This window comes from Strix uralensis, chromosome 16 (genome assembly GCF_047716275.1).
Source record: "Strix uralensis isolate ZFMK-TIS-50842 chromosome 16, bStrUra1, whole genome shotgun sequence".
Taxonomy (NCBI): domain Eukaryota; kingdom Metazoa; phylum Chordata; class Aves; order Strigiformes; family Strigidae; genus Strix; species Strix uralensis.
The window spans coordinates 6,116,591-6,140,146 of NC_133987.1; the positions used below are offsets into that span (position 1 = coordinate 6,116,591).

Here is a 23,556-nt window from a genome sequence, read left to right on the forward strand (position 1 = left end):
TGTGTCTCAGGAAGCTGTCAGTAACTGGACTCTGCCAGTGCTATATTTGAGATGGAGGTTGTACAGACTCCAAGACTTCTGTCTGTTTGACCCTATAAAGCTCCTCAGGACCCTGTTCTTGGAAACCAGTCAGATTACAGACCTGGCAATATGGTTTGTCATTTTCTAGATAAAGGAGATTCCTGATTTGACTTCAGTGTAGATAATTACAATGAAATGTGACACGGAAGAACCCAATGGCAGGGTTTGATCAGTGATCATGTCAGGGGTGGAGCAGAGCCCCTTCTCCTGGGAGATACCACTGGCACACAAAACACTGGGGCGGGCGGAAGTGTCTGAAAAATCACTGCAATCCTCCCTGCAACCATATTTCACACAATAACGTGTTTCTTCCATCTCACTTTTTTCCTACTCTAGCATTCTTGGCATGCATCTTTTTGGATGCAAGTTCAGCCTGAAAACTGATACAGGAGACACAGTTCCAGATAGAAAGAATTTTGATTCCTTACTTTGGGCCATTGTGACCGTATTTCAGGTAAGCTCTGGATCCTCTGGGAAGTTTTAATGTAGACCACCTGGACAAGTTATTTCACTTTAAAAACAAAAGACTCTTCCAGTAGGTGTCAAATTTGGACTGAAACGGCACTGTAGAGTTATTAGGGCAAAGTGATTGTGTTTCTGAGTTAGCTTGTCTCTATAAGCTCTGAAAGAGAAGCAGTCTACTTCAAATCATCACTGTGCATATCTGTTGTCAGTAAAAGGAAAGTCTAAGAAAGCCTGGAAATCCACCCTTATTTTCCTTTCATACAGTCAGTAAGATCAAGACCCACAGTCCACTGTCCATTCTGCTCCTATTCTGTTGATCTCTGTCTCCTTACTTGCCTTCACTGCCCCAAAAACGCACTTTGCAAACAATTTCATTTAACTGGGAGTGACAAATACTGTCACAAGTCAGAGATGGAGGTGCTGGCTCTATATGCTGGGAAAGTCTTTGTGTAAAAAGTTGCATTTCCTCTGCAGACAAGATCTGTTATATGCTTGAAATCACTGGCGTATTCCACAATGGAGCAATAAGCTGCTATTTCCAGGACATTCTAAATATAAAAATCAGTGTTTTCTGTTTAAAAGCTCAGTCTTTAGAGCCCAAGTGCAGCAAGTGAAGCACAATGTAAACAACGTTAAGCTAAGTTTCTAAATGCAGAGTAGGTGTTCACCACAGTATCATTCAAGGTAGAAACCAGTCAAGAGTCTTCACTGTTAAGAGTATAACTTCTTGCCAAGTTTTCCTTCTTACAAAGGAGCAAGGACGAATCAGCATTAGTCTTACAGGTTCACATTTTTCTTTTACCAACATAAATACAGATTTCTGCATTTATTCTAGCAGTCCCTTGGGAAATAGAGTTGGCACAGAGCACAAAGGCTCAGTCCTACATCCCATGAAGGTGGCATAGCTCAGTGCAGCTGACTGCATTGCTATCCCCAAAGTTGCCTTGTTTTTAGGAGGGCTAGAGGCCATTTTCACTGTAAGCATGAATTAATGTGGAGCATGAGTCTGTCATCCATTTTTCATAGTCCCCAGGATTTTTGAGCTCCAAGAAATCTGGGAGAGTGGGAATCCCTGGGGAAGGTCCCTTGGAGCAAGGCTTTGCAAAAGAGTGTATTTTTTTGCCCAGCTTGTCAGTGCTTTTGCTTAATGGAAACCGCTTTGCTTCCCTGAGTTTCTTGAGCCACCCAATGTCATTTATCTCATCAAATATCACGTCCACTACCCTTTCTTCAGCTCCAGAACAGCCCAAAAGGAGACAACAGCTCTGGCCTCAGGTCTGTTATCTTCTGAAGGTTATCAAAGGAGACAATACCACCACCAAACAGTGGAACTCCTTCATGTCACTATATCTAGGATCTGCACTGGTCATCTCTGTGGGCAGCAGAGTGCTAGATCTTCCTGCAGAGAGGGGAAGTTTGGCCAGGAGAGAGCTCTCACATGCAAAGATTAAATAAAGGAATGTTTTGTCATCTCATCTCATGAGACCTGCAAATGATTATGCTCAGAAAAGGTCAGAAGGAGAGGAAGAAATGGATGAGTCAGTATTTGGATGCAGCTGCTGTGCATGAGAGGAGTGGTGTAATTAGAGAGTCTTCCCCTTCATCTCTCTGCAGATCCTCACTCAAGAGGACTGGAACGTGGTCCTGTACAATGGGATGGCATCTACATCCTCATGGGCAGCACTCTACTTTGTGGCCCTGATGACCTTTGGCAATTATGTGCTCTTCAACCTTCTTGTTGCCATTCTGGTAGAAGGCTTCCAGGCAGAGGTAAGAGATCTGAGCAGAGGGAGGGAGAAAACTGAGAAGGACATGTAGGCAAGAGTGTGGAGATGTATCCATGTCTGTGCAAACATCTAACCATGAAGCAGCCCTAAATTTAAACTTACGTGGTGTAGATGAGCTGAGTTGGGCACGTGAAGCTCTTGTGAATCTGTCTTTGTAAATAAGGCCCACTGGACTTGGCATGTGACTCGGGAGACCAACACTTTTGTTGATTGCAGGGTCTGTTGTGTGATCTAGAGGAGATAATTTAGGATGAATTTAACTCACCGAATCTCCTATATGTCCTGTGTTTTGTTCTTTACGGTGGGCCGTAGGCCTTCAATATATCTAGCCATGTGCAGTCATGGGAACCAGGAAGGATGTGAACTGGCTTTCAATCCAGGCCTTGTGACTCTGTCCCTTAGGTGTTATTTGAGACTAGTAGCACAGCTGTTCAAAAGCTGTGTTGCAAGGTTACAAACATTAAATTTTGAGATGCTTAAGGTGATGTAGGACATACAAATTCTAAAGAGGTTTTTACCTACACCTGAAAACAATGTCTGTACCAGGTCAGTGAGCAGGGAATTTATGATAAACCACAGGCATCTCACCTCATCGGACATGGAGAGGATTAGAGAAAGGATTTTATTTCTCAGTCAAAAGGGATATGCCATGTCGCGATCTGAACTGGACAGGCAATCCTGCGCCACATGATCCAGAGCAGCAGGCCACACTGGTTTGAGTGGTGTAAGTGATACAGTACTGGTGTGAGTGGAGGGCCCCTGCAACCTCTCAAGTTTTCCTCCTCACTGGCAAGCCCACTCTAGATCTGTTTTCAGCATCCTGAGAGAGTGAAACCAGCCATCCCCTGCCCTGTCCTGCTTTTTTCCATATTCCTTTCTGATCACAGCAAGTCCCTTTGGGGGAGATTTTAAGTGAGGATGATCTGTTTCTGTTGTAAATATAATGATGTATGTGCACATATATATTATCCAGAAAAAAATGACTTTTTTTCCAAAGTTCTACGGCAAATGGAATGATTTTGAGACTTACCAAAAATCATCCAGTCCCAGTTAAAGCTAATAACAGTGACATTGACAGGGCTTACATTGCGCTTTGTGATTTTTTAATTATTACTTCTTTATTTCTGCAACAATCAAGAAGGGAAAGTTTGCTTAGTGCTGGATTGGCTTCAGAGACACACAGACTCAGAAAATGAGAAAGTGGCTTCAGTTTTCACCGCCTTAGCTCCTAAGGGAAAGGGGAGAAAGAAATTATTTTTATAGGATTTTTTTTTCATTTTTTCCCCAGAAATGGTATCATGCTCTCATTTGCTGTGTTTAGATCACACTTAGATGAACCTTCGCTGACTATAGAATAGAATTGAAATATTCATTGACCAAAATTTCCCTTCTCTCAAGCCAGCACAGCCACATTTATGTCTTTCAAGAATGTCTGCATAGATTCATTATTAAAACATCCCTCCTAGCTTCCTCGCAGCACTAACAGAGGAAAATTAATTGAAACAACAGGAGCCAAGCCCCAGTTTGGGAAAAAACAACCCTGATCGACATCCCTCAGGGCTGTTTCAGGGATGCTGAGGGTGCTGAGTGCCACCTGCACACACAGAGAAGACACAAACAGTCCAGCTCATCACTTTCAAAATGAGCAGCTCTGCACTGCATTAGTGGCACTTTGATGGCTTGTACAATGTGGTCCATGCCCTGAAGACCCAGTAGAGCTGACCAAGAAGAGCAAGAAGGTCCTTTTCCAAGAACAAGCTTATACTCCATGTCTCAGTAACTAGAGCTCGTGCTGACACTGTTTATTTCCAAATTCCTGTAGTTTTCTCAGTGTCACTGATCTCAGCATCTCCTGGCTTTGCCATGGATACTATAACACCTTTGCCATATTCCTGTTCTAGTGCGACCTGTTGCAGTTGGACATTTAAACTAATACGACCAAAGCAAAGCAATTACCAGTATTTCTACAGGCTCTGCAGTAGCTGCTGTCTTCCAGCCCAGAAGGGGTTTTCCTCTAGAAGAGTTGTAGCTGTGTTCAGAGTGGTTGTGCTGGACCTCAGTTCTGCTAGAAAACAACACAGGTCATAGCAGACTAAAGTCTGTGTTAAAGTACTAGATTGTCCTGAACTGAACACAGAAGTGACCAGTACAGTTGGCAGCATGTTAGCTCAGAGAGGGGACTGTTCAGTGGCCAAACATGTGTCAGATATCCTCAGATACCACCAACCAGCAAATCTGGGTGGAAAAAGAGGACATGCCAGGGAAACCCAAACGGACGATAACCAGCATGTGCGACCCAGCTGATTGGAAACTGCTCCTGCTCAAGCAATCTTGCATCTAGCACCCTTGTACAGCAGTTTGCATCCTTTGTTCCTGATTACTTTAAGGCAGAAGAAAGTTTTCTCCGCTTGGCAAGCTGGCAGCTTGCAGATGTCTTTGTATGGTACAGATCCCGTTCCTTACCTGCCCTCTTGGAGGTTGAACCACCTGCTAACGTGAAGCTCGAAATGGGCAGGCTCATGCAATACCCTCCGAGAGCATGATTGCAGGCCTAGCTGAATAGCTGTTGTTTTCTTGCTCAGGCTTAATGGCTCCTTTCAGAGCTGTTACGAACCATGATTTAAATGTGTGTAAGGAGTAGTTTTCAAAGCTTGTATTATTCACTCAGTGCTGCCTCAGAAAAGGCCAGCAACCACAGGCATGACATTTGCAGGGCACATTTTGCTCTCCACTTCCATTTATTCTAAATCCCGACATTAAGCCTATGGGCTTGTCAGTTGTCTCATAGTGAGGTATTAGCTGTGTTACAGAAAACCCTTCTCAGGGCTGTATTTCAGCTACCAGGGCTCGATTCAAGTCTTGAACTTACACATGCATAACTTAGCTCTGGTTGTAAACCAAAGATGTTTACAGTCTCCTTGGAAGAAGTATCAGTGGAGCTGGGTTTTCTCTTGTCATCCCTGGTTCTGTTGGTGTGTTGGGAATCCAACAGAAATTCTTGTTTTGACCTCTTTGACTTTGCCCTCTTACAGGGTGATGCTCTTGGCAGTTATAGCAGACACTGAGGTACACTTCTCCTCCCTTTGCTCAGGTCTTTCTTTCACTTAGATGGAAGGTGACTCCTGGGAGACTTCTGCAGCTAAGAGGGAGCACATTAGAGCTGCTCTAAGCAATGAACCATCAGCAACATTTCAGCAAGAACACTACAAATTGTACTGTGAATCGCAGTACACAGTTTCAGTTTGATCTCAGGTTCTGATCTGCCTGTGGAGCAAGTTTGGGCCTAGAAGAGAATAGGCTTGAATGGCCTCAAAACCATTTTTAGTACGTTTGTGCATAGGACAACAAGCAGCCAGGATTCAAACAGGACCATAATCACATATTTGTGCTTACATTGTTCCCATGTCATTTTGAAATCTACCTCAGAGCTGCTCTGGAAGAGCAGACAAACCTTCTAAAATTATGCAAATCTTTCATCTACTCTGCACTAGTGCTTCTGCTCCAAAACAGAGAAGATGAATAAGGGAGCTTAAGCCTTTCAGTCATTCTGTTTGGCTGCACCAGTTAGCAATACATCACAGATGAAATTAAGTTCACTGCCACTTCAGCACCATGTCTCTAGAAACCATGGTGATTTGTTCAGGCATCAGTTAAAGAACTGTGCTCCTTTTTCTAGGATCAACTGCTTTAATCCAACCATTTGCTACCAATTTGCACAGCTTTCCTGCAGTCTTGATGGATCAAGCCAGAGTCATGCCAACAGCCTGCTGGAATCTCTCCTCTCTTCAGACCCCCCCAGCAGAGGAGAACCTGACAATAGTTCTTTCGTCTCAGGCTCGTACATTATTTAGGCTGATCATTTGTGGTAGCAGAGGCAGATATGTATGAAAGGGAAAAATAACAGGACTTCCAGGAGAAAAGCCAGTGTGAGAGTAGTTGACTGAGAGGACTGTGCTGCCAGGCAAGCTGGCCTCATTCCCTTCTGCCTCAGCTTCAATGTTGCCAAGAGATTTCCCAATACAATCTCAATTCCCAGCCAGCGTGAAGAAAGCAAATCAGGGCTGGGTTTTCAGATCTAAGTCAAATTTACAGTGCTGTCAAATAAAGATGAAAAACCTTTTGACATCCTTTGACACTAAAACCTTCATGCTTTCAGCTGGGATCATGGAGAGTGCAAATATGGAACCCCACGATGCCAATTTTTCTTAGTCACTCCTCTGATTAAAGCTGCACTTTCCTGTTCTCCCCTGGGATACACTATTCAGTGAGGCTGGGCACGATGTAGGAAACACAACGACATTGCAGGAACAGTAGTCACAATTGCAATATCATCCTTTCTGTCCAAGTACGAAAAAGAATCAAAACAAGGAAGAGAGCCTTACCTGGAGTGATTCCCAAGGGCCCTATCAGAGGGAATTTGGCATTCTGCATTCCTGGTTCTTGAGGCTACGCTTAAGCTCATCAGGGGGAGCTGAGGTATCTCTGAGCTGCCAAGTAATGGGCTTTGTGCTAAAGTTTAAATGAATTGGGTCTGTTAACTATCCTTCTCTCTGCAGGGTGATGCCAATAGGTCAGACACAGATGAGGACAAGACATCTGCTAACTTTGATGATGATTTTGAGAAGCTAAAGGACCTCCGAGCAACAGGTAGGATTTTGTCTCTACATTTTCCTGGAAATGTGAGAACTACAACTCTGCTTCCACAGTCATCTTTTCATAGAAGCATATAAGGGAAAGGGGAAGAATCCATTTTATCTGGCAATTAATCTGATAGCTGTGTTAACAGAACAGCTATGCAAAGAGTGTTGGGAAAGCTAAATGAGCATTGATATTTCCTTTAAGCAGATGTTTTTCTAATTTAAACTATACTAAACTATTTAGATGTCGTGTCTCGTCATTTCTTCTGTATCATTACCACAGAATGGTTTGCTGACAGCTACTCACGCTACTTCTCAGCAGCTTTTCAAATCAATCATGTTCTCATCTGTTCTTTTTGGTTTCTCACACAAATGCATTTAGGTGAGGTTTGATTGATGGAAATGTTGCTGTTCATTTGTGTTACAGGAGGGCCTGGCAATTGATTTGAGGTAAGGCCACATTGTACTAGTGTACTGTAATCATGGAATAGTAGGTGACAGCCTTTGCTCTGTAGAGTTTGCAACCAGATAAGGGACAGGAAGAGATCACATATTTTAACAGAGTGAATAGCGTGATGGTAAACAGGAGCCAGTTTAGTTTCTCTGTACTTTGATTCTTGGCTTGGGCTCTTGTTAGGACTACTGTAAATTCTTCTAAACCAAGATTCGTTTCAGCTAAAGAAATTATATTGATTGTGGTGAGCAGATGGAATTCAGCTGAGGAAGGGGCATAAGGAATTTGTTGGTGAAGCTGAGACAGAGCTGGATCACAGCAAGGTGATGGAGCTGCTCAGTCTGCAGGTGAAGCAAGAAATTCCAAACTCCAAACAATCAAATGAATGTCCATTGCAAACAGTTGGCAAGGAACCCACAGCTTAAGTTTCCTTTGCACCAACTATTTGCTGGACAGCTTCAAATAATAAGAGAGCTCTAGGGGAAAGAAATACCGTCACCTCTTCTCAGGTAATACAGGAATAGAAAACAGGGCTGAACTGGCCATCAATCAAGGTCCTTGAGTAATTCTGTGTCTCCATAAGCCTCATAGGTGCCAACCGGTGACTAAACAGCATAAGGACATTAACAATTCTATTACAATGCCGTTGGTCTGTAAACAGATATACTGGCAAGAGGAACGTGTATTGCAGATTAGCAAATTTGAGCTGGATCTTCCACCCCTCAAAGTGAATGGCAGTGTTCCCACGGACTTCTGTGGTGCAGATCAGGTATTTGTGTGCAAGCCAGCAGCTAAACAGATGATACAATAGAAGCACACTGCATTACAAAAGCAGCCAGTGGAAGATAAATAGCAGGGGTGATGCACTCACTTGGATTTCTCACTGCAGACTTGTACTTCTTTCCTGCTGGTTGCAGATGCTCCCGTCCTTCCCCCTCCTTAAGACTGGTTCTGCAGTTATTAAACCAGGACCCACTAAGCCCAGTAAAGTGGGAGCTAGTTCAACTTTAGTTCTGTGTTCAAAATTAGGTTTTTGGTTTTGAGTATTATGGCACTCCATAGGGAGGTGTTACTGTCTGGTTTGTCTTCAGCATGAATATGGATTTTGCAGTCTGTACTTGCCATGCAGCTAAAATAGATGCTTTCTGCAATTACCACAGAGATGTGCCATTAGGTTTCTCTGTTGCAGGAGGTTTACTCTTCTAGATGGGTGGATGTGTAAAAGTAGCTTCCATTTCCTGTCCCCTGAACAGATGACTAAAGACAATGACTAACGTTTGCTCAGTGCCTTCCCCATGAAGGAACTTCGAGCACATCACTAGTGTATAAATATCTCTGTGCAAGACTGTATGTCAAGGAGAAGAGATTAACGTCCAAGGGTGAATTTAGCCAGTCCTCAATGTCCTTTCCTCTCTCCCAGTCCCAGCAAAACTGTAACTCCACTCTCTAAATCCCAAGAAACAGTGAGCAAAAGAAGCTTCCTTTGGAGGGCAATGAGTTCCAAGTCCAGGCAGGGCTGAAGGCATCTTAAAAGGTTGTGACATTTGCCTTATGCCTTTCACTGTGGTGGGGGTGATCTTATTGCCAACAACATTTCATCTCCATTTGGTGGAGTTCCTAGAAGACCCAAGGAACAATGTCCATTTTGAAGAGTGATTTCTGTAGCTGTAGCTGAGCATTCACCTCGTATTCTCTCTCCCCTTCTCTCCAGAGATGAAGATGTACTCACTTGCTGTCACCCCAAATGGACACCTGGAGGGCAGGGGAAGCATGCCACCTCCTATAATCATGCGCACTGCTGCCACACCAATGCCCACACCAAAGTGTTCCCCACACATGGATTCATTGCACACTTTTGTGGACTCAAGGAGGGGGAGTAACGCTTCGCTAGACCCCTTGAGCTACGATCAGAAGTCCTTGGTAGGTTCCTGTTGCTAACAACTCTCCCTCAGGTGCCTGCAAGTGGCACAGATATGTGTGTGTGTGCGTGCACACACATTGCTGGAAAATAAAAAGGAGGGTGATAGAGGTGGGAAGTATGTGGAAAGGCAGGAGGAGAACAGAGTCAAGAGGGTGTGCTCTGCTAGGGCAGGACAGCGGCAACGTAACAGTCAAGGACAGTGAGTATGTGAAGAGGGAAGACAGGGATGTACTGGGATTCAGTGTTTTCCTGCCTAGTATCTGGTTGGAGGTCCATGCCAAGCCACCTCACTGGAGAGACACAACCTGAGACAAGTCCTAAGTTCATGCAGTTATTCCAGCAAACCCCTCTGAGGAGGAGCAGACATCTTTTGCCAACCATACTTGCCATTTTGTGGTGACTTGGAGAAGCTGTCAAGTGTTGCTGTGAGGGTGAGGCCTGTTTCTCCCCACAGTGTTTTAGGGTTGCATCTTGAATCCACCTTGTGTCAAGGGAAATGAAGCGTTTGTCTTTACCAACACAGCAGCTGAGCTCCAGTTACAGTACAGCAGCCCCATTGGAGGGGAAACAGAGGAAACGAGGTATGAGCTGACCGATTGCACAGCTCATGGAGCAGAGATCTGGCTGGAGCTGACTGTTTTGGCAACTGATTGCATTTTGCCTGCAACGGGGAAGAGGGAGGGCAGCTCTGAAAACAGAGGGAGCAGAGTTAATAGACAAAGTGGATTGCTGCTGCTTCTTATCTGTCCCATTCCTCTGCTCTGTAACTGCAATATCATGTTCAAATCAACGCAGTGGACTGTGAAAGCACTTCACACAGAGGCAGAGCCACTATCCCTTTTGTAAGCTGCTTAGTCAAGGTAATGCTTTTGAAAAGAAAATAGAGATGACTGTTGTTTGCCTTGGGGTTTCATGGGATTGTGAGTTGCTGGAGAGGGTTGTTCATGGTTTGAATCCTTTCTCTGAGAGCACATCAGTGCCACCAGCCAAAGGAAGATGAAGCAGTCAGAGGAGAGCTGGCCAACACTGAGAAGGAGGAGGAAGGCAGGCAGTTTGCCTTGTTTTGTGCTGGGAGGAAGCCATGGAGGGAGAAGTTTTCCTTCTAGCTTTACTGCTCTGACCCTAAGTGCTCTCATCCTGGCAGCTACCTGCCAGCCAAAGTGCACTGACACACTGATCAGTGCCAGAAATTTGCTGTAGGAGAAAAACACTCATTCCACCTCCTTATGCAGCAAATTGAAGAGAAAGTAGTGCAAATAGGGTGACTTAGGTGCCAGAGCCCCTTTGGAAGCCAGAGAAGTTGTGTGCTGAAACCACTTGAACGTGAGGAAAGAAAACACCACTTCAGCAGTAGTGTCTTTGGGTTCAGTTTTTATGCACAATTAATGTTGTGCGTTACATTGAAAGGTACTTCCAGGACAGTAGGAGGTCATACAGCGCAGAGGTTCGTTAGCTGTGCTACAGGTGTAGTTCAAAGGGTACTTTCAGGGTGGGATTAGCTGGGTGCTTGGCCCCCATCTCAAGGTGTTGGCGTGTTGAAATCAGAGCAGTGAGGAAGGCTAGAAGGGGAAGACATGACTTGCAACAGGAAGAGTCTTCCAGTCTGGGCAAAATGCCATATCCTTTCCCTTCCTCTTGCAAACAAACCCCCAAATGTCTTTTTCCTCTCCCAGTCCAGCCTCCGCAGTTCCCCTTGTGCCAACTGGGGCACCAGCAGCAACTGGGGAAGCCGACGCTCAAGCTGGAATAGCCTGGGCAGAGCCCCGAGCCTCAAGAAGAAGAACCAGTCAGGAGAAAGAGAGTCATTGCTCTCTGGGGAGGGAAAAGGCAGCACAGATGACGACTCCGATGACGCCAAGTCCAGCACGGTCAGCAGACCCTCGTTGCACCGCCGGGCAGAGTCCCTGGACTACCGCAGCTCCCTGGACCTGCCTGAGCTGCTCCAGTTGCCCACCATGCGCCACTCGCTCAGTATCAGCCCTGTGGCCGTTCTGCCTGCCGAGTACCAAGACTGCAACGGCAAGATGGTTCACGTCCCCAGCGAGTTCTTCCTGCGTGTCGACGGCCACAAAGAGGATGCCATGGACTACGAGGATGACCTGGACGATGTGAGTTGAGGGGGAGATTGGGCGCTCACGCGTTAAGTGGCTTTTCCACTCCAAGAAGGCTGATTAAAAATCAGGCTTTGAAATATGTTACTGCCTAATGGCTGGTGTAGACAAAACGAATCCAGATCTGAGTGATGGGCATCGACTTCCAAAAAGGGTTTTTTTTATTAATGGGTTGGGCTGTTACCTTGCAGTGATCTCTAACAAGGTAAAACTGCAAGGGGTTGTGCATGCATTTGCCTAGTTTTTGGATGGGTTGAGATTGTTCCCCTGGCCCAGGACGCCTCCAGAAATGAGTTGTAGACAGAACAGATAGCTTATGTCTTTGCTCACAAGAGCTCTTTGGCATCTCGAAGGCTTGAAAGCCTAAAAAGAGTGTTCTTTATTTAACTTTTTGGTTGTTTGAGGCCTCTTTGGTTTTGACACAGCTTTGGATCTCAAAATGTTCCCTGGCTAGAAACTTGCTTTGTTATGTTCATATCACACTGTAAAGCAGCCCCTTTCTTCCACCCCTCTCCTCCCTGTTTTGTTGGACAAATGTGACAATGCCTGCCACATCTCTGTCCCAAACGCCATGACTCCCAGCAGGCACTATGAATTGCCATGTACTGCCCCCTTTCACAAAAGGACTGTGAAAGTTGAAGAGGCAGGAAAATAAAAGAGGAAGAAAAGGTGTTTCTTCTTTTCTATCCAGAGTTACTGCTACCGGATTCGTAAAGTCCTGGAGCCCTACAAACCACAGTGGTGCAAGAGTCATGAAGACTGGTCCCTCTACTTGTTTTCCCCACAGAATCGGTAAGAAATCCCAGTGAAATGCCAGCCCACCAGGTTTCTGTGGTAAAGGAATACTACATTTCTAGCTAGCCTTCCCTTGAGAAAAATCCTTCTCTGATGCAGAAGCACTGAGAGTTTTAGAAATCCAGTTCCTGATTTTTAGGTAATTTTTTCTGTTACATGCGGGCAGAATTGTTGCATGGTTCACTCCATGCCTGTCTAGGATGAAGGGTGGTTTAACCAGCTTTGATAGTAGCTGTTACTACATCTTGTTTACTGCATTGATAATAATGGCTGAAGCTTGTGGAGAGACTAGCTCACCACCTGGGCTGATGCTGGTGGCACAACTACTGAAGACTTCCAAGGATGTGCCATTTGGTTGGGAGTCTCTTGCTGACCCAAACATCTCTCCCCACCATTTCTTCAGGTTCCGAGTGATGTGCCAGAAGGTCATTGCTCACAAAATGTTTGATCACGTGGTGCTGGTCTTCATATTTCTCAACTGCATCACTATAGCGCTGGAGCGGCCAGACATAGACCCACACAGCACTGTGAGTAGAGTCGTTTTCTTCCTTGATGCAGCACCTTCCTTCTTGATGCAAGACCCTGCAAGATGAAAGAAGTTTGTTTTCTAACACCTTGAAATAACTTGTCTGGTTTTGTTGTTCTATGTTTTACAGGAAAGGATATTCCTAAGTGTTTCTAATTACATCTTCACTGCAATCTTTGTGGCTGAAATGATGGTTAAGGTAATTATATTCTCATCCCATGGCCCTTAGTGAGGCCTGGCAAAGACCAGAACATGACCTAGTTATGATCTGGGTGAAGATTTAAACGTCTCTCTTCTCCTGGCTGTAGGTGGTAGCTCTTGGCTTTTTCTCTGGGGAGAACACCTATCTGCAGAGCAGCTGGAATGTCCTGGATGGAGTCCTGGTCTTTGTATCTATCATTGACATTATTGTCTCCATGGCATCAGCAGGCGGAGCAAAGATCCTGGGTGTCCTTCGTGTTTTGAGACTTCTGCGGACCTTGAGACCTCTCCGGTACGTTCACCAATAGCGTCGCTGAGTTTTCTTTGTGTTGATAGATCAAGGAGTTTGAAAAATGCAAATGATCCATCAAGGTCTTGCTTAATAACACAGAAAGCCGAAACACAGTATGGGTAGAATCATCTTTGGGGAGCTCTTATCTAGTGAAGCTGTTTGAAAACAGTGAAATTAGTTATAATATAAATCATCTTCTCCAGCATGGAGGAGTGGATGGAGTTTGGGATGAGAGGTGTTATCGTACTCAGGCAGTTAGTGCAGTGAATGCCTCCTTCACGCTGCATTTTTATCACCATTTTACAAATCAGTCTGGCTCCTTGTTAAACTGCACAAACTCAGAGTCATTCCAAAGCAAAGAGGTCGTGTTGACTGGGAGAAAATTTGCAATTGAACAGGTGCTGACAATAATTTGATAAGCTTCAGCATCTATACCTGCTCTCCCATGCCTGCCTATCTAACATTGCTGCAAAACAATTTAGCTCTCAGCTAGGAGGAGGAAGGGGAGACACTTTCAGTATTTGAGAAGAGGAATAAAGGGAATTTGTATTTTGTTTATGATTATGCAATAACAGAGTGTTAATGCTTGGGGGATTTTTATCAGCTTATGACTCCTGTTCTATTTCCATCCTGCTTGGCAAGGAACACGAGCCTTTTTTCATGAAATTTCAGGGGAAATAAGATAGGCACCTCCAGAGACCTGTAGGCTTTCTGATGAGAAGCTGCTTGCTTATGAGATTAATAGGAAGAGTCAGTCTTGTTTAGGCCCGTGACCACAAGAACAACAGCTATTTGTCTGCTCCGTATTATTTCCTTAGTGACAAGCAACTTTGTGAGTGTTTCTGTCTCCTCTCCTGCTCCCACTCTCTGTTCTGCTGGTGGCATCAGGGTCCCCTTGCAGTACTGGCTCACCCCGAGCCACTCTGGGTCACCCTGGACAAGCCTTGGCCTGGCAGTGCCACGGGGCACCTGTCTAACACACATAACTAGGAACAGAAATCAAGGCATAGCTAATTCATAAGTAAACATAAGGAGGAAAAAAAGGGAATTGGTCTTGGAGAATAACTGAGCCAGATCCTATTAATAGAGAGGAATTCATCACCTCTCATGACGGCTTCACTTATCACAGCTTCTTCTAGGATTACTCCAGAGACCATTCCTAACACTTTGTAGGTGCAGTTCAAACTGCCATATTATTTGCTGCCAAACAAGACCCTATTGAAATGCTTTGTCCCTGCAGGATACAGCTCTCCTCTTTCCTCTGTGTTTGGCAGGCATGAAAGCATCATTAGCCGTGCAAGCTCAAGCTACCTGCAAGGACTCATACCCTCTCCCCTCTACAGGCCCCTCCTAAAAAAGCTTTGATGTTCTTCAGTCAAAACACCTGCCTTCCCAGAAAAGCTTGCTTGGGCTAGTTATGCTTCTGTGTGCAAACACATTTTTCAGGCACCCATGGGAGAGCCATTCTCCAGGCACTCATGCAGGAAAGCCAAACACTTGTTCTCCATAACACCTAAAACCTGTTTCAGGCCGTGCTTAGAGCGTGCCTGGCCTCTCACAGCCAGAAAGCAAGCAAGTTGCTCTTTAATGGGATGACCCTTTGGCTGTGGAGCTGTTGATCACAAGCTCCTGTTAGCTGAGAGTCAGTTCAGGAACTAATTAGGAAACAAATTGAAATTACTTTGTTTGAAAAGTTGTCATGGGGCCCAGGCCAGCAGGGCGGGTGAGCACTTATGTCTGTAGAAAGAGGAGAAGACATGCTCTCTAGTACCGCTGTGAAGCTGTTTACATGTGTTGTTTTAGGAAGCAGGCTCCTGCCTGGTGTGTGCCCCTCTGCCTGGATCAGAGAGACCTCAGAGGGCGTCAGCTCTCTGGACTGAGGTACAAATAGCCCTGTAGTGGGAACCTCTCTGATATTCTGCCCATAGTATTATTCCCTCCTCACTGTTAACTAGTAAGCAATTGCCCAACCCCCTGCTGACAGGATGTCTTTACGCTTTTTTAATTCCATCTAATGTGACTGCGAGTGTTCTGGTTGTCCAAATAAGTCACTAATCATCTCTGAATGCTGCCTGCAGGTAGAGGAGGGTTGTGTTAGCTTTACTGCAGCCCAAGCAAAGGAGGAAAAGCAACCATATAATAACAGGACATGCATAAAAATTAAAAGCTTTATTGTTTTACCATTTTTTCCAGAGTCATCAGCAGAGCCCCAGGTCTGAAGCTGGTGGTAGAAACCTTGATCTCCTCCTTGAGGCCTATTGGGAATATTGTTCTCATCTGCTGTGCTTTCTTCATTATCTTTGGGATTTTAGGGGTCCAGGTAGAGTATTTCCCTCACTATGGCCATCTGTAAGTGACTGCTGCAAGAGGGAAGCTGTTTTTCTCACCACCTGGGGTTAAGGTGGAAATAATAAGCTTAAATCTCTCCAAAGGAAGATTTCAGTTAGGTGTTAGGAAAGAAGAGCCAGGCCCCAGGAGAAATGCTCTGGGTTGGCATCTGCTCATTAGAAGGTCCTCAGGATTAGAAGAGCAGACCTCCCTGATGAAAGACACAGCACCAACTAAGCCTGCCTGAGGGTAGGAGAAGGAAAAGACAAATTCCCAAGATCCCTCCCAGCTTTATGTTCTAGGATGTATTTAATATCTCTTCCTCAGAGGGGAGATTGTCATCCTCCAAACAAGGCAGGGCAGGCCTGCAGCATCACCTTCCTTCTGTGTCTGAGGCAATACACAACAATGTCTCAGGACCTGAAGTTTCACCAGAGGTGTTTTCCTGCTGTGTGTGTTAAGACAGGTATCTGAGCTGCAAGGCCCGACAGGCAGACAGGACGCACAATACGGAGGATTCCCTGTCCTCTCTCCACCTGGCTGAACGCAGTGACTCAAGGAATAGGGGAAAATGGCAACAAGTTCTTGCCCAGCGCAGCAAGCGCGTTTCCTCTGAGACCACCCCACCTTCCCAGGTGCCCTTGCATAATAGGTGTGAGGCTCTGCAAGTGGAACTGAACAATGACGAGGACAACAGCTCGTCTAGCTTGGAAGGGTCACCAAGGTTAAATCGGTCTACGCCTTGTGTCAAAACCGCTTCCATAAAGAAAAAAAGACATGTTGTTGTCATAGGAGACTCTCTCCTGAGGGGAACAGAGGCCCAGTATGCAGACCAGGCCCACTTCTTAGGGAAGTCTGCTGCTTCCCTGGGGCTGGGGTCAAAGATGTGAAGGGAAAGCTTCCTACCCTGGTACGGCCCTCAGATTACCATCCATTATTGATCTTCCAGGTAGGCAGCGATGAAGATGCAACTAGAAGTCCAAGGGAAATCAAGAGAGACTTCGGGACCTTGGGGTGACTGGTTAAGGGCTCAGGAGCACAAGTGGTGTTCTCCTCTATCCTTACAGTTGCAGGGAATGATGAGGGAAGAAAAAGGAAGAGCCAGCAGATCAATATGTTGCTTCAAGCCTGGTGTCACCAGCAGAATTTGGGGGTTTTTGATCATGGGTCATTTGACACAACACCAGGCATCCTGGTGACAGACTTGTCTCAAAGGGGGAAAAGGATCTTTATGCAGGAGTTAGCAGGCTCACTGAAAGAGTTTTAAACTAGATTTGAATGGGGGAAGGGATAAAAACAGGCTCACTAGAGATAAGCCTGGAGGCAGCATGCCAGTGTTTGAGGGATGGTGTGCTAGCAAGGTCCTTCTGTCTACCATCTCAGTGGAGGTAGGGGATGGAGAGCCATGTGACAGCAAAGACACGGGTTATTGACTGCCTGAGGACAGACATTGGCCTGTTTAGGAGACTGGTTGACAGAGTTCCTTGGGAGGCAGTCCCAAAGAGCAAAGGAGTCCAGGAAGACTGGACATTTTTCAAGAAGGAACTCTTAAAGTTGTAAAAGCAGGCCATCCCCATGTGCCAAAAGACAAGCTGACAGGGAAGAAGACCAGCCTGGCTGAACAGAGAGTTTTGACTGGAACTCAGGAAAAAAAAGATTGTTTATGACCTTTGGAAGAAGGAACAGGCCACTGGGAGGAGGGAGGTCCCAGTGAACTGGAGGTTAGCAAATGTGACACTCATCTATAAGACAGACCAGAAGGAGGATTCGGGGAACTGCAGACCTGTCAGCCTTACCTTGGTGCCAGAGAAGGTTATGGAGAAGATCATCCTGAGTGTCATCACGTGGCATGTACAGGACAACCAGGCAATCAGGCCCAGTCAGCGGGGGTTTATGAAAGGCGGGTTATGCTTGACTAACCTGATCTTCCATGACAAGGTGACCTGCTTAGTGGATGAAGGAGGGAGAGGCTGTGAATGTTGTTTACCTGGACTTTAGTAAAGCCTTTGTCACAGTTTCCCACAGCATTCTCCTGGAGAAACTGGCTCTCGTGGCTTGGATGGGTGTACTCTTCAGTGGGTAAAAAACTGACTGGATGGCCAAACCCAAAGAGTTGTGGTGAATGGAGTTAAATCCAGTTGGAAGCTGGTCACAAGAGGTGTTCCCCAGTGCTCGGTACTGGAACCATTTCGGTTTAATATCTTTATCAACCGTCTGGACAAGGGGATCAAGTGCCCCCTCAGTAAGCTTGCAGACACCACCGAGTTCGGCGGGGTCCTGCACTTGGGTCATAACAACCTCACGCAACACTACAGGCTTGGGGAAGAGTGGCCGGAAAGCTGCCTGGCAGAAAAGGACCTGGGGATGTTGGTCAACAGCCACCTGAATATGAGCCAGCAGTGTGCCCAGGTGGCCAAGAAGGCAAATAGCATCCTGGCTTGTATCAGAAATAGTGTGGCCAGCAGGACTAGGGCACACAAGACATTGAGGTGATGGAGCATGTCCAAAGAAGTGCAACGAAGCTGGTGAAGGGTCTGGAGCACAAATCCTGTGAGGAGCAGCTGAGGGAACTGGGGTTGTTTAGTCTGGAGAAGAGGAGTCTCAGAGGAGACCTTACCGCTCTCTACAACTACCTGAAAGGAGGCTGTAGTGAGAGGTGGGTGTCAGTCTCTTCTCCCAAGTAACAAGCGACAGGACAAGAGGTTGCACCAGGGGAGGTTTAGATTGGATATTAGGAAAAATTTCTTCACCAAAAGGGTTGTCAAACATTGGAACAGGCTGCCCAGGGGAGTGGTGGAGTCACCATCCCTGCAGGTATTTAGAAGACATGTAGACATGGTGCTTAGGGACATGGTTTAGTGGTGGACTTGTCAGTGTTAGGTTAATGGTTGGACTCAGTCTAAAAGGTCCTTTCCAACCAAAATGATTCTGTGATTCTATTCTATGAATTTGAACTTGGCAAGCAACTCTGCTGGGGGGAAGAAAGATAAATCAGGGGACAGACTTTTCAAAGCTGCTTCTTTGTTTTTTCTTTTTTTGTTGCTTCTCAAATACAGCTTTTTAAAGGCAAGTTCTACTACTGTGATGGCCCTGATATAAAAAACATCACTACGAAGACTGACTGCACTAACGCACGCTACAAATGGGTTCGGCGGAAGTACAATTTTGACAATTTGGGACAGGTAAAGTCCTCATTGCAGGGATTTTCTGTACCAGTTTTTAAAGGATGAGCACTTAAAATGCGTTCCTTGAGGAGGGTGTGGAACCTCCAGCATAGGAAGTTTAGAAGAACGATGTAGGCATTCATCTGTCAGAAGCAACCCTCATTGGGTAAAAATGGATCAGGTCACCTCTTGATCTCTTGCAGCCAGACTTCCTAGGGTTATATGATTCCTTCTTTGTAGGATAGTGTTGTCTTAAAGACACTACTTTTGCATGCAGTCCCTCATGTATGGACTTGAGCTGTCACTTTTAATCTCTTGACTTCTAGCTGTTCTGTTTGCAAATTTAAAAAATAAGGTCCTTTATACTGACTGAAAAGCAAGACAGCCCATAGTAGGAACTGGGGTGTATTACTGCTTTTTAAAACCCCATGACATTGTGCCAGCCTGACACTGATTTTAATCATGCTTTGGTGATGAGAAAGCCTGATGTGTCTGAGCAAAAGTCAGCCTATATGTGAGGGAAAAGGAGTATTACTGACTGTAATTTGCTCACTTTTAAGCCAGATACAGAAATAGGTAAAAGCAAGCCACAATATGTTGCATTTCTTCACCAGCTCTGGGCAAGATGATGTGTTGTGAGCTGTGGATTGGTTTTGCTGAGCACTGTCTGTTGTTAATTTCTTTTCTGGGGACTAAAGTGCAAGACCAATCTTTCCTGTTTGTTTGTTTGCTTATAGGCCCTCATGTCCTTGTTTGTCCTCTCCTCCAAAGATGGTTGGGTGAACATCATGTACGACGGTTTGGATGCCGTGGGTATTGACCAACAGGTAAATGTACTGCCCAGGCCACATGTGTCACTCTCAGAAGTCTCATGCCTGGGTGACTCTGGTGTTTTTGAAGTCCCAGGAAGGAGCAGAGCTCCAGGACCCCCTTGAGGTCCCGACTGCCCACTGGGCTGCCAAGGTTCTCCCTTCTCCGCTGAGTAGCTTTTACAGTGGCTTGTAGTACACAAACAAGCACTGATGGGGCTTTTAATTAGAATGATTAGGTACTTGAGGAGGGCCACATGTGCCATTGCACTGCAGCTTCATGGAAGGTGTGATGAATATGAGCAAATCTCACAAGATGGGAAGCAACCAGTAATGTTGTGAAAGAGGCATTAAGTTTGTGTGCTACGTGGCATTTGCAAAGGAAAGTCAAGAGTCTTAGATGAGTAATACCCTATCGTAGCTACAGTAACACTTCATACTTAAATTTTCTCCTGCTTCTGAAGATCCTGTAACAACTGAGAAACATTAACCATGAGCACAAATCTCAAAAAAAATAAGCTGGAGCCTATTTTTGACTAAAATGATCTTGCAGGTGGGATGATGCACTTCCACTGAGATTTATTTTAAGCTGTATGAAATAAGTGCCAAAATAATTAAATCCTGTAAGCCAAATTGTGGAGGCTAGGGTGGGTTTCACAGCAAAAGCAAAATTCTAGTCAGTGAGAAAATGAATGAGAAGAAACTGTTTTGGGAAAAATCTCCTAACTCCTCCCAACCCTCTCCTCCTTCCCACAAAAGTGTACTGTGCTGTCTTGTTGCTACAGAGTGCCCAATATTCTGGCTTACACACATCTTATCTGTGCCACTTCTCTCTTGTTTTTTAATTCCCCACCTCACCAGCCCATCCAGAACCATAACCCTTGGATGCTTCTCTACTTCATCTCCTTCCTGCTCATCGTCAGCTTCTTCGTGCTCAACATGTTTGTGGGGGTGGTGGTGGAGAACTTTCACAAGTGCCGACAGCACCAGGAGGCAGAGGAGGCCCGGCGTCGGGAGGAGAAGCGGCTGAGACGCTTGGAGAAAAAGCGCAGGAGTAAGGAGATATACCTGTCTGGTCGGTAGACTGCGTTACAAACCAAAATCTTTCTGAGCCCTGCCTGCTCCCAAAGCAAGACTTTCATTTTCCTTTGGTTTTGTTTCCATGGGATTCAAGAGGCTGTTTTGCTTCGTTACCTCTTTGGCGGTACCTTAAGTCTCGGGTTGCCAACACCCTGGAATTGTCCTCTACCAGCCTGATGTAAAGCATTACCTGTTTACTTGGCTGGGGAGAAAATCCTCCTCCAAGCAGAGTCCCCTGTCATGCTCTGCAAGACAGAGGTGTCCCAAACACCGAGCAGGAGCTCGTGGTGTGACTGAGGGACGCAGTAAACAGCTGCAATGCTTACTGTGTGCGTGAAGGCCAGTCCCGAGGGTAGCCCTGTGGCTTAATGTGCCGCTTGCATCTGATGATGGTGGTGGTTTGATTTATTAATTCTTTTCTTAGACAAAATGTGATGCTTTTTAGAGTCCTAGCGCATGGCCCCGCATGCCACAAACATGCTGCATGAGGACGTGAACAAACTGACAGTCCTGGGGAGAGGAATGGAGCCCCAAGATGGGGCTGTCCAGAAAATTCTTCTCTGAAAGATGTCCATTACAAGAGATGCTTGCCCCATCAGAGGCTGGGGGAGCCCTTCACTGCTGAGCAATGTACTGGGACTCGGTTTGTCCTTGCAAATAGTCAACATGGAAATACTGGCCACATGCAGGGCTATTAGGGTGCAACAGAAGGCCTTTAGCTGATATCTGCTTCTTAGTGGATCTAGTAGTGACCATCAAACCAGAACAGAAAAACACCTGAGCTTGTGCTTCTTTCCTGACCCCCTTCCCAGGGGTTCTCATGTATTAATTCTCACCTCCACTGCTCCTTGGCAGGCTCCGTCAGGGACAAGCTGCCTATAGCATCTGGTGGGTATTCCCGGGGAAACTGCCAGGAAACCAGCCATGCCAACTTCCCAGCCAGTTTTAGTGAACAGGGATAGCCTGCATTAGATGCTGGCAAGCATTTTTTAGAAGTAAGTGAGAGAATATGGCTTGGCCACTGCAATCAAAGATGAGCTTAGTCGGGAATAAGGTTTGAGTGCTTCTGGCCCTGCTTGCCGCAGCAGTCCTGTGGCTCTTTGCCTAGCACTGTGCTGCCCTGTGTAATCTCCTGTAAGGACCTGATACCTCTTTGTGACAAATAGCTAGTTGTCTCCCAAACGCCAAGCCATAGGTGTCCATTTTCAGCTGGGAAAACTGCAGTTAGATCAAATAGTCTTTTGCCTGGCTCTACGGACATAGCAGTCCAAGGCTTTGGTAGTAGAAACCCCAGCCAGTTTCCTCCATCCATGCACACTTGAGACAGAAGGCAAGCAGCTATATCTCTTGCAGCTCCTCTCCTGCTCTTGTGGTCCACTTTATTAGAGCCATGGGAGACCGCAACACTAAATGTCTGCACCATGGTCTCCACAGGGCCTTAACGACAGACTGACCTGACACCACAGTGAAGGCCAAGCCCATTTCATTTTAGCTAGTTGTGAGTGAAGTAGCTGGGTTAAAATGAAATCTAGATCAAACTAGCCAGCCTCAAACTGACGTTGAATCTCTTCAGAGATTTAGAAGAGTTCAAATGCAATTTCGTTTCCCTTTTTCTGTTTTGGTTTTTGAGTTTGAGGTTCCAGCTAGGATTAAAAGTGGAAATCCTGAAGGCAGCATTTCCAGCACAGTAAGAGAAATCAGTTTCAGGCTCTCAAGAGTCCTCCTGCTTGTGCAGTATTTCTGCCCCAGTGTGATGATCCAAGAAGACGTTCAGATAAACTCAAAGTTTATATGCAACAAAAAAAAAGAAAAAGCATATTTACAAAGAACATTAAGCATCCTTAGAGAAAATAGCCTGGGGAACTGGTAAGAAGGGATAGCTTAACCACAGCCAGTTGCTGTTCCTGATTAGTAAATAAATCTTATTACAAACCTGTCTGTGGCTCGCTGCTTAGACACCAAAAAGAGCCAGTGCCTGTCAAAGTGATGGACTCTGTTATATTGCCCCTCTTTATCCAGCTATCTCAAAGGATAGAGTCAAGGAGATATTTCAGACGGCAGACTTAGGCATTGCACAGTTGTGGGTTGTAACATTTCACTGAGAGTGAGCAGGGAGGAGGACAGCTTTCTGGAAGGCGATCAAGTCCAATATAGCAACTGAGAGGCTAAATGTTTGGCCATGTGCTGGGCTTCCAGGAGGTGACCTCAGAGTGTCTGGCTCTGAGATCTACCTGCCTCTCTTCATCAGGGACAGCTTGGCATCCAAATTTGAGTTGTTAAGGTGAAATCAAATACCTGATACGCATTTTGGAAGATTACTGTTTACATTTTAATGGATTTTTTTTTTTAATTTAAATGGGAGGAGTTTTCACCTCCTGGGTAATTTAGAAGATGATGGATTTGGTGAAAAAAATGTGGCAGACTCAGAAAGATGTGAGATGTGGTTGGTGCCGTGCGTGGCAGAGTCTCTGTGGGGGAGGGAGGGTCTGTGTGCACATGCAGGCGTGGGATGCTGCACGGTGACAGTGGGCTGGCCAGCTTTCCACTCGCCCCAGCGCTATGTGTCTCACCCACACAGAGGAGCAGGTGAGAGGCCAGTTGCCACAGGGCAGGATGGGCACAGGAGACCAGCAATTCTGCGGAGAAACAAGGAGCCTATGTTGGGAAGTCTAGCAGAGAGCCCTGCTTTTCTTTCAGCTGCCATTTCTAGTCTTTGACCTGAAGAAACCAAAAAGGGAAGAAGAATTAGGGCTGTTAACAAGAGTAAAGTCCAGCATAGCTAACAGATGTACTTACTATCTGAGCAACGCCCATCCATCTGGACTTGCCCTGTCTGCCTGGCATTTTGTCTTTGTCTCCTGTCTGTAATGTCCTCTGTGTGCAGCAACCCCGTGTGTGTTTCTGT

The 23,556-nt window shown here is 45.7% G+C and overlaps 1 protein-coding gene across 1 annotated transcript in view; it reads left to right on the forward strand.

Moving 5' to 3' along the window:
* Positions 1–23,556, forward strand: part of CACNA1H (calcium voltage-gated channel subunit alpha1 H) — a 128,214-nt gene that overhangs the window by 72,370 nt on the left and 32,288 nt on the right. Inside the window, exons 11-23 of the mRNA XM_074886017.1 lie at positions 418–535; positions 2,161–2,316; positions 6,890–6,980; positions 9,136–9,344; positions 11,019–11,453; positions 12,148–12,248; positions 12,655–12,778; positions 12,908–12,976; positions 13,086–13,270; positions 15,464–15,590; positions 18,655–18,780; positions 19,500–19,589; positions 20,433–20,625. Coding sequence (XP_074742118.1) covers positions 418–535; positions 2,161–2,316; positions 6,890–6,980; positions 9,136–9,344; positions 11,019–11,453; positions 12,148–12,248; positions 12,655–12,778; positions 12,908–12,976; positions 13,086–13,270; positions 15,464–15,590; positions 18,655–18,780; positions 19,500–19,589; positions 20,433–20,625 — 2,024 coding nt within the window. The remainder of the gene's footprint in view (positions 1–417; positions 536–2,160; positions 2,317–6,889; positions 6,981–9,135; positions 9,345–11,018; positions 11,454–12,147; positions 12,249–12,654; positions 12,779–12,907; positions 12,977–13,085; positions 13,271–15,463; positions 15,591–18,654; positions 18,781–19,499; positions 19,590–20,432; positions 20,626–23,556) is intronic.